The sequence below is a fragment of the Castor canadensis genome, chromosome 2 (assembly GCF_047511655.1).
Source record: "Castor canadensis chromosome 2, mCasCan1.hap1v2, whole genome shotgun sequence".
Classification (NCBI taxonomy): domain Eukaryota; kingdom Metazoa; phylum Chordata; class Mammalia; order Rodentia; family Castoridae; genus Castor; species Castor canadensis.
Genome location: NC_133387.1, coordinates 189,777,612 through 189,787,979, shown reverse-complemented (window position 1 = coordinate 189,787,979; position 10,368 = coordinate 189,777,612). Strand labels below are relative to the sequence as shown.

General features: G+C 45.2%; 1 protein-coding gene across 2 annotated transcripts; it reads left to right on the top strand.

Moving 5' to 3' along the window:
* The first annotated feature begins 870 nt into the window (after nt 1-870).
* Pou2af3 (POU class 2 homeobox associating factor 3) lies at nt 871-9,780 on the top strand. 2 transcript variants are annotated; one of them, XM_074066757.1, is made up of 5 exons: nt 871-1,017; nt 2,061-2,155; nt 6,083-6,137; nt 7,559-7,788; nt 9,130-9,780. In XM_074066757.1, exons 1-5 carry the CDS (start codon nt 939-941, stop codon nt 9,493-9,495), a joined length of 825 nt encoding a protein of 274 aa, XP_073922858.1. In that variant the 5' UTR covers nt 871-938; the 3' UTR covers nt 9,496-9,780. The 2 variants fall into 2 exon arrangements, with proteins under 2 accessions (XP_073922858.1, XP_073922859.1); XM_074066758.1 differs by lacking the exons at nt 871-1,017; nt 2,061-2,155 and adding an exon at nt 4,768-5,195.
* Nucleotides 9,781-10,368: the final 588 nt, after the last annotated feature.

Here is a 10,368-nt window from a genome sequence, read left to right as displayed (position 1 = left end):
TTCTAGAGGTTTTAAATACTTGGCATGAGGGGGAAAAAACTCAAACCTATACCCGAAGGTATAAAACATTAATTCTGTGTGTCTCCTGCTCCAGGGACCTGGGTGCAGCCAGATGCTTTGTGAAACTTTAAAAATGTCGCATCTCTGCCTTTCTCCCTGCACAGGAGTCCTCCTAGGTGCTGAGTCCCTGCAGCTGCAGCATCCAGCCTCCGAGCCAGCTCCTGTTGACCACGATGTCCGGTAACTCAGCTGCTTCTCCGGGGGTCGGGTCAGGCTGGCGAGGGGCATTTCGACCCGGGTGTATTTCCACAGCTTTTCCTGCATGTAACAGAGAGGCACAAAGTCAGGGCATGCCAGTAAGGGCCGGGCCAGGCGGGGATCGGAGACGGCAGAGGCCACACTGCGGCGGCTCCCACTCGGCGCTTGCTCCCTAGGCAGAGGCCACGTTGGCCTCTCGGGACATCCGTGTACCCCAGGCCCCCTCCCGCCCTCCCACTTTTCCATGGTCCTCTCCTGCGGCTTCGCGGCGCGGACCTTGCGCGCGCAGAAGCGGCGGCGGGGGGAGCTAGAGGCTCACGGTGAGCCGAGGCGAGAGCAGGGCGCGATCGCCGCCCAGAGCTGAACTGTGGCGGTCTCTGTGCGACCCCAGGACGCGTCCGCGGCCCGCGGAGCCCCGCACGGAGCAAGGAAGTCGGGAGGGAAGGCGGAAGCACGGAGGGAAGGCGGCTGGTGTGCAGAGCGTGCAGCGCGGGGCCCTGTCGGCCGGGCTCGGGATTCTTTGGGTCTGGAAGAAGAACAGAGCAAGTCCCTCTGCTGGGGAGACCCCAGCTCCCGGGATCAGGTCAGGTGGCGGGGGCTCCCAGCTGTCCAGCTGCGGTCCCTAAAGTAACCAGGCGAGGCGCTGGCGGCCTGGCACTGTCGCCAAGCCGCCCGGGCTGATGGCGCTGCAGCCCCAGCCACCGCGCTCCGCCCCTCCCCGCGCGATTCCCAGACGCTCACTCCGGGGCCAAGGTCAAGGTGGGACTTGCACTGGGCTCCTGAGGCCAATCCCACCTGGAAAGCTCGCCCGGCCCGGCCTGACCTGGCCTCACAACCTGCCCGACCTACTCACTGTGGCTGTGCGGGGCCCCGGGCCGAGGCTGTCCCTGCTCAGGGTGCGCGGTCCGTCCCTACGGACCCCCGCGGCGTGCGCCCGGCCACCCTGGCTCCCCTGGCGATGCGGCCCGGCCTCCCGGGCTCAAGGGCGGCTCCTTCCGGAGGTCGGCCTCCCGGCGGCTGCGCGGTCCCTGGAAGCCGGTTCCCGGACCTTGTGTGCTCCGACTTGTCCCCGAGCCTCCGTGCGCAGCCTAGAAACGCCTGCACCAGAAAGGGAGGGGTGGGGAGAGAGGGGAAGAAGGGGAGAGCAGGAGCGTGGGCCACAGAAGGGAGGAGGAAAGGATGGAGAGCGGAAGAGGAGCTAGGGGGAGGTGGACGGAAGAAAGGAATGGGAGCTCCCTGGACCTGGTCCCCTTTCTGGGGTCAGCGTGGAATGTCCCTCACCCACCCAAGACAGGCTGGCCAAACTCTGCTGCTTGCCCCAAGGCCGACTTACAGAGTGAGGGCATGTAGAGGCTGCAGCCTCCCCAGAAGCCAGGTCTGGCCTGGTGGAGAAGGAAGATACTGGGGACTTCACATCAGTGGACACAGCACGATGACGGGGTGGACTAGGTCAGCTGCTATAAATTGGAGAGCCCCCCCATAATGCCTTCATCCAGAACCCCAGGTTCCCTCAACTTGGTCAGCCACCCTGGTGGCCTCTGAACCACCTGTGTGCTGCTCTGGGGATGGGGCCCAACCCCCAGATTTCCATACATTCTGTTCCCACAGGGACCTGAAAACTGCTCAGCCTCTCTTCAATCCCATCAAGTCTGAGAAATTTAGGAGTGAGGGATGTAGGCCATCTTTTACCATCCCTTTTGTGTTCTCCAAACCTAGTAGCTTTTGGTACCATAACCCATAAAGGGGACCCTCACTCCACCCAAACCTTGAAATTGACCACTGACTCAGTTGCCTTTCCCCAGAGAAACCGAAGGTGTATCAAGGTGTCCGAGTGAAGATCACAGTGAAGGAGCTGCTGCAGCAAAGAAGGGCACACCAGGCAGCCTCTGGGGGAACCGTAAGCATGAGCCCCTCATTTGCCCCCCAACCCATGGAAGGCCTCATTCAACCCTCTCTGGGAAGGTGTGGAGGCCACACCCAGACCTGGTCTTTCCCAGCTGTTCTTCTAGCTTCCATTCCCAGCTTCATCTTCACGTAGGTAACTTAAAGAACAGCTGAAGCAGGTTGTAGGGCTCAGGAACCAAGGGAGTCCATCCCTCACTAGTCAGCGTTGAGTATAAACGGTGTGTTGGTCCAATAGGGAGAGAGCTATCCAGCAGGTAAGTAGGTTGCTACTGGGTTATGAAGACAGTGCAGACCGAGCCTTCACATAGCCATAGAAAATCTCTCCCAGAAATTCACCTCATTTTGGGGACCCCTTCCACATTAACATGTCTGTGGGGCATCCTTCTCTCCTCATGCTTCTGGAACTCAGCCTTTGAGGTCATTTATCTGAAAATCACCTGTCAATGAAAGTCCCCAGTCCGCGCGTCTGTGAAATATGCATAGAACCACTTCTTTAAGATACAGTGACGCTCACATAGTTCCAGGTAATTACAACATTGATCTGGGCAGTCATAAGTCACCCTGAGATGTTGTATGCCTTCCTAAGGCACGTAGGTACTTGCCAGGAGTGCTCAGGGAAGCAGCAAAACCAAACTATGTGGGGTCACCCCCCCAAGAAACAGGAGCTCATTACTGAAGATTGTATAATTGCTGTGGGCTGCTGTGGGGGGTGGAGATAGGATCAGACAGCTGGAGCTCATATTGCCTATGTTAGGATTGGTCCTTCTCCAGCCCGTGGGCATGCAGCCCACAACAGTTTTTGTGCCTGGTGCTTTGTGTTCCATGTATGACTTCACAAAATGGGTTTTTGACAAAGAACCTTGTGAGATAGCAGGAGCAAATTAGGTAGGGGTAGTGAGATAGGCTCCAGAGCAAGATGGACTGGGTTCAGTTCTCAGCTCCTTTATGGTATGTATCCTCCGGCAAATTACACAGCCACTCCTGCCTGTTCCCCTCATCTTTAAATTGGGGATAATGGATTGGTAAGGGTAAAATGAGGTATTGCATATAAAGCATTTGGAGTAGTCCTTTCCACACAGTGCGTGTTCAACAGATGTTGTAGTATTTGGGAAAGAAAGTAAAATAAAATTCCAGTCAAGGACTGCAAGTGGACTGGCGGAGCAGCCAGTTCAAGTGGTAGAGAACTGCCAGTTCAAGCCCCAATACCACACACACACACACACACACACACACACACACACACACACAAAGGATTGGAATCCAGCTGTTCAGAAATGCTCATCACATACTTTGTTCAGAATTTAGAGTTCAGGTTGTTCATTGCTGTGATTTGATACCTACCTACAGCTGGAGGAGTTAGCCTCTCCATCTGCAGAATTCCAAGTAATGCTAAAACTACCTTGCCTGGTAAAGGGTTTTACAGTGACTCTTAATGCATTTTGCACACTCATCATTTCACTTAATTATAAAAATCAGAGGAGGTAGTAAATCTGATTCCTCTACTGTAACTAAAGTTTAAAGTCTTGCAGTTGCTAATGTCGAGTTAGGTAGAACTAAGGTTATCTTATTTTTAGTATAAAAACCGTTCCCTTTCCCACCTGTTGGCTTTCAAATTCATCTTTCTGTAGATCTAATTATACTAAACAGGAGTCTGGTAATTTTGACCCCTGTAGTTCAGAGATGGTTATATAATTAATTAAACTAGGTCTGAGGGAATTAGAAAATGCTTTGGGGGCCCAAAAAAAAAAAAACCATGATGCTCACAATAAAGCAATCTTTCATTAAGGAGCCTTGCTATTGGTAGAATTCTGCTTCAGCTGTATGTGGAGGCTTCCATATGAGCACCCCAGTTGTGTTGCTTACAGTGTGCTTGGCCACTGTTGGCTTGTTAGCAAGCTTCAGGAGCCAAAGCATTTGTGTACCTGACCAGTTTCTGTTCCCTGGAGCAGTTTCACTTATCTTTTTCTGAATTCTCCCCCTCTCCTCCCCAAGAAATAAATTAGAACTTCTGAACCAGTGCCTTGCTAGAACACACTCTTCTTTGCTTCCTGGAAGATTCTATCAGCCCATGTCCTCACAAGCATGTAGGAGTAACACACATGGAATTTCAGTAGGAGTGGCAAATGTGAAATCCCTCACTAGGAGCCGTCAGAAAGATGTGGGATTCTGGGTTGCTCCAAAAGTATACCCAGCAGGAAGAAACCTAAGGATAACTTGTGCCTGCTCTGTGGTGCAGACCTTTCTAGTTAAACAGAGATTATCTCCTTATCATTTGTTCCATTCTTAATGGATACTTCTGGGAAACTTTAAACCAAGGACAGAATTCATTGTATAAAGTATTACAAAGCAGGAAGAAATTTATCTTCATTTGTTATAAAGTCAGCTGCAGTGTGAAATTTCAAGAATACAGTCATGAATAGAAGTTATAAATTGAGACAAATATCCTGGTCTCTAGTTGAGCCAGGAGAAACTGCGTGCCAGACTGGTAAATCTCTGTCTCTCTGTCTCTCTCTCTCTCTCTCTCTCTCTCTCTCTCCCCCTCCCTCCCTCCCTCCCTCTCAGAGAAACTTGAGTTATATTTACCTTTTTTTAACCATTAGGGTTTTTTTTAATAGCCTTGATGTGTTTTTATAAATTCTCAATTGTGGATTTTTGTGCTGTTTGAAATCTAAGAGAGAGGTGCCTTTCTTTGTATTCTTGGAGCAAAGGAGAGAGTGAACCCATGACTAGAATGATAATATCAAGTAACATACTGTAAACATACCTCGGGAGATAACGGGAGCAGACAAACAGACCAATCAGAGGGAACACAGGGTTAAAGAGAGCTCTACAATGAAGCAGATTTTTTTTAAACCCCCTTCTTCCAAGTCCTTCAGCTCAAACTGCAGCCAAATATTTGCATAAAGAACTAGTAAAGGATTCCAGCTTCCTGGTTCATGACATTACAGCATGGATCATTTTCAAAATTAACACCACCTCCTGTTTCACCAGTGACTGACTGTGCTGTGCGCCCAGTGGCTCAGGGAGCAGGAGTGAGTATCCCGTGGAACCCAAGGGAGGTGTGGTAATCTCGGTTTCCCAGCCCAGAATCCCAGAGCAATGCTGGTCCTTTTAAACATTAAAGTCACCACTTGAAATATAAAACAAAAAATCCTAATTACTCATTTAATGTATTTCTCCATTCAACTGGAAACTACAGTCTGCTTTACTTTAAATAGTGAAAAAGAACACTGTTGTAAACTTTCATATTAAATACAATGATGAAAAAGACAACTTTTATAGACAGTAGAAAAAAAATCCATTGAAACCATTTGGTGACCATAAACTAGAATAATAGGCTCTGACTCACTGGCTACAGTTCTAAGAAAATCTTCTCTATCTTTTCTATCTTTTCTACTTTAAGAGTTCATAATATTAACAACATGTGACTATTTTTAGCTACTCAGGCTTAACAAAGTGTGGAATTGTTTTTCTTTTAGAAACGAATTCCTAAGACTAAGAAACTAGGTGGTACATGAAACATTTGAAGAAAATTATTTACTGTGATAATTGCATGAATTGTTAGTCCTTATTAATTACAAATTAAGTAATTTAATGCAAAGGCTGCTGAGTTTTCATGAACACTTACATTTCTGCATCACAAAAGTTATTTACATTATTTTTTGCCAAAATTAGTAACTTAAAATTTAACCAAGAAATCTGATATTAGAAAAAAGAAATCCCACACAAGCAGTCATAAAATATGAACCTAAATAAAATACAATATTGGTTGTATTTAAGGAAGCAGTTGTTTTTAGAAGAAAGAATCTAGCTTACCTGCTAGCAGAAGGAAACACCGTTCCAGTCAAGATGTTCTCTCTTCCTCTGTGTAGAACTTCTGTGCTTCTGTCTGCTTCATAGTCGTATTCTTGCTTTGCAGCTTTCGGGAGGCAGCAGCACGCACCTTTCAGACCCAGCTGCACCATCCTCTGCAGGTCAGTCCAGCCAGCATCACAGTTGCCTCAAAAACGCCTTCCAAAGCCCATCTCGAAAGCCTTTCAGTGCTGGATTCAGGTGTCAAGATAGGCACTGCCATTTCACTGGAATCCAACCAATCCGAAGGTGAAAAAGGCATAGTGACTTCAGATGCAATCCCAGCAAGGAAACAAGTTCAACGTTTTGTCCTCATTTCTGACCTTTCCGTTCTCTGCTGTCTGTTCTGTCCCTAGACTTTGTTCTCTACCTTGATTCTGCTTTCTCATGTCCAAGTAACTAAACTTGACTGTGAAATCGGAATTGTTTTTCCAGAATCTTGTTATCTTTTTTAGTGTGCTGTTAGATGGATCACAGAACATCCTGAAGTGCTAGAATAAAGCCTTTGCTCCTGTTCATTTAGCTTCTAGCCGACAGGGGCTTCCCTCCCCTTCTTTTCTGTCTTCCCAGAAAGCAGTTCAAACAAGTGTAAGTTTTCCCAGCCCAATACGAATAACTATTACATAAACACTCCCTCCTATGCTACTCAGCAGCTAAGAGTTTAAGGAGGTCACATATGAGAAAACTGTACTTATGGTGGTTCCACTGCATGCATCCCTTGCACTTAACCTTAAAGGAACTTGAGACTTCAAAAGAAGTCTCAAGTGTCCTGTAGCCCCCATTAGTGGTGTGTTTGAAACCTCTCTTCTTTGAGCATTTAAGGATATCACACATTGAGTCTATTAAGACTAACCTGGAAAATTTGTTTTTCAAATTATTCTTGTAGGGTGTTTACCAGTTTTTTCACTGCATTATCATTTTAACATGTCCCCAAAGAAAACATTTTTGTTTTTTGTAATTTTAAACAAGTAGTACTAATTTGTACTGTACATTCCTGGTTTCCATTTTTGGCCTTTACATTGGCATTTATATCATCACTTCTCAAAACCCTTTCCTCAAAAGTGAAGTTAGCAAGTGTGAAAAGAACAAGTGTGAAAAGTTTAGGAAAGCAATAAACCAGGAGGATTATCCCTACAGCATCAGAAGTTTTCTCAAGGTCTCTAACAGATCTCCCAGTTACTTCTGAGAGGTTTGCTTGAACCACAGACAGGGACTCATTGATGGTTTGTTTTCTAATCCAAGACAGCAGAGCCTTGAGCCATGACTCCACTGTGACACTTGGACACAGGCTGGGCCACCATCCTTTATTTTTGCCCAAACCCCATTGACAGCCAATTGCCATATTTTTAACCAGATTCATTTCACTGGCACTTTAATTAGCTAAGACAACTAAAAAGCCCAAATCATGTGCCTACTTACTTTTGTAGAATTTTTCGAATACCGTTTTCCTCTTAAGTATAGTAAATATTCAGAAAATAAAGAAAACTCCTTTCAAATCCATTTGGCAGTTTTTAAGCAAACATCTTCTCCCTTTCTCCTCTAGGACTGTATTTTGAGCCTGAACCGATGTCTTCTACAACCAATTGTTTTCAACCCCGAGAATTTTCCACTTGTGTTTCTTGTGAAGAAAATCCAAGCTGCCTGGACCAGATCTTTGATTCCTATCTTCAGACAGAAACACTCCAGGAGCCTTTGCTCAACTCCACGCAAAGTGCTCCCTACTATTGCCCTGACAGCTTCCAAACGGCCCCTTTCTGCTTTAGCCAGAGCCTGGTAATTCATCTCCATTCTTCATACAACCTGGTTTCTGCTAAGTAGGGGGTAGTAATGCTTTGCAAGACAGTTTACATCATCTCTCGTGAGAAAGCACACAAATTCTATCAACAAGGATTCAGGGTGTGAACATGTTGCAGGGCATAAACTATTAAGTACACAATTATGATTTTCCAAGTAACTGGATGTGTGGCAATAAAACATTCCCTGCTCCTGCTCACTTACTGCTTTTTGAACTGTGAAGTTAAGACATCTGCTAATTTGGAAATCAATGTTTAAACTTAAATAACCCTTGAGTTTTTTAATTCTTGACAGTAGGATTCAGGCTGCATCTATACATTATAAAATTTCATTCAGGTGAGGGGATGGTTTGGTTTGGATACTGAATTGATTCTACTAATTCATTGTTTTAATCTTCTGTAGATACAAAAATTCATTTGGGCCTCAGATGATAAGTAAAATGAAGCCCTGATCTTTCAAAGAATTTGAATTGTCAATTCTTTATGGATCTCAAATGTTCAAAAATGGGTCGTCCTTTTCAATAAGTAATGTTTTCATTAGTAATACTAGTTGTTTTAGATGCCTTTTAGAGATTTGTAATTTTTTAAATCTTTAAATGTAAGGTTTTTTTTAAAAAAAAAAAAAGAAATATGAAGTTTTTTCTTTTGGTTTGCTAAAAGCCTATATAAGCAGCAGAATAAATCTTGGAATAAGAAATTAACTCTGCAGAATTTGTATATTGTCATGGGGAAAAAACTGGGTCTGGATCACACAGTCCCTTCCAGTCTCTAAGTTAGACTTTCTCGGTAGCAACTACAGGCTTGCTTTGGAGAAAGCAGACGGTACCCTTCACCTCAGGGGACAAGACTTTGGTGGCAGGAAGGGTTGTTTCTCATGTAGGAGTGTCCCACAGGCTGGATCTTTCAGGATCCAAGTTCTCCCTTTGTTATTCACCTGGTTCTTCACTGTCAAGGGTGAGGAGAAACATCCAAGGTGCCACCTGCCACTTATATTGTGGCACACAGTGGGATTTGATGTGCAGGTGACTGAAGTACAATGGGGTTTTGTGGTTTAAGAACAAAACATCGTCTAAAGTAGGGCTATAACAAAGGAAGCCAGTGAAGCAAGACAATTGATTGTTAGGGAAAAAAAAAGGTAAATACAGAATGTGGTGTCATGAAATCATGGAGTCAGCAAATACAGTTACTGCTGTGGACTTGGGTGGGTGTTTTGTTTTTACCCCTCATTTTCTTCTTCTGAGTTAATAACTCCACACAGTTCAGTTCTTTTGATCCTGTCTAAGTTAACAAGCTCTATGTTCCTTGGTTTTCATTTCTCTAGACCCTGGGATCGCCCTCGGATTCCTCCAGTCTCTCTGGCTGCTTTGACTACAGTTACCCCCCTGCTCAGCTGCCCTCATACAGTCCAGAAAATTTCAACTATCCCCCTTCTGTGGACACCCTAAACCATGGCTACCCTCCGGAGGACTGTTCCTACCACCGCTTGCCCTCACACACCCAGCACAGCTGTTTCCCCACGGCCACCCCAGTCTGCTACTGCTCACCCTGTGACACAGAGCACTTGGAAGTCCTCAGAACCTCGGAATACTTCTACCCAACCACACACTGCGGGGATTTTGCTCCCCCCGTGGCCCCCGCCAGTGATTTCTACAAGAGGGAAACAAACTCTGACATCTGCTACAGTTAATAGAAGTTACATGAATTTGGAATATGGTATGAGTATGTCTATTTTTCTACCATGGCTGGATGACTCTTGGAAATATGCAGTCCATTAACAAAATATTACAAGCAGATTTACATGTCACTTTTTCAGTTTCTTGATGTTAATGTAAGCATTCATATGAGCTCTTCAAACCTGGTCATACAGCCACTCTGACTTTATATGTGCACAATTAAAATCCTTGTAGGGAACTTCTCATTGTTTAACTTTTCTGTGTAACGAACAAATTTTTTGAACTAATAAATAATTTTGTATACTATATGTTGAGTTCTTTCTTATATTTCCAATAATAGTGTCTATTTGATTTGAATATTATCAATGAAGCAGGAAATCATGAACTACACTGGAATGGTTTTATCTTACTTACTCATGAATTTAAAATTATTTTAGCCAGTTGCAGAGTCTCACACCCATAATTCCACTACTTGGGAGTTAGAGATCAGGAGAATCTCAATTCAAGGCCATCCCTGGGCAAAAAGTTACAGAGATCCCATTTTCCCATTTCAATCAGTAAGCCAGGCATGCTGGCCTGTGCCTAACATCCCAAGCCACTCAGGAAGCAGAAATAAATAGAAATAATCCAGGCCAGGCTGGGCAAAAAAATGAGAGACCCTATTCAAAAAATAAAGCCAAAAAAGGGGGCTTGAGGGCATGATTCAAGAGGCAGAGCACCTGCCTAGCAAGTGCAAGACTCTGAATTCAAACCCTAAGTACCACCAAAAACATTTTTTTAATAGGATGAGATACCTTGGCTGCTTTCTTGGCTGCCTTGGGAAGGAAGTGGACAAGGCTGTGATAGTGAAACTCTTCCTTGCATTGAAATGAGGGTGTTTATGTTGA

Coding starts and splice junctions, on each gene's coding strand:
- Pou2af3 (XM_074066757.1), top strand. CDS start 939: ATGGCGCTGCAGCCCCAGCCACCGCGCTCCGCCCCTCCCCGCGCGATT. Junction 1,018..2,060: donor ACTCCGGGGCCAAGGTCAAG/GTGGGACTTGCA, acceptor GCCTTTCCCCAG/AGAAACCGAAGGTGTATCAA. Junction 6,138..7,558: donor AGCTGCACCATCCTCTGCAG/GTCAGTCCAGCC, acceptor TTTCTCCTCTAG/GACTGTATTTTGAGCCTGAA.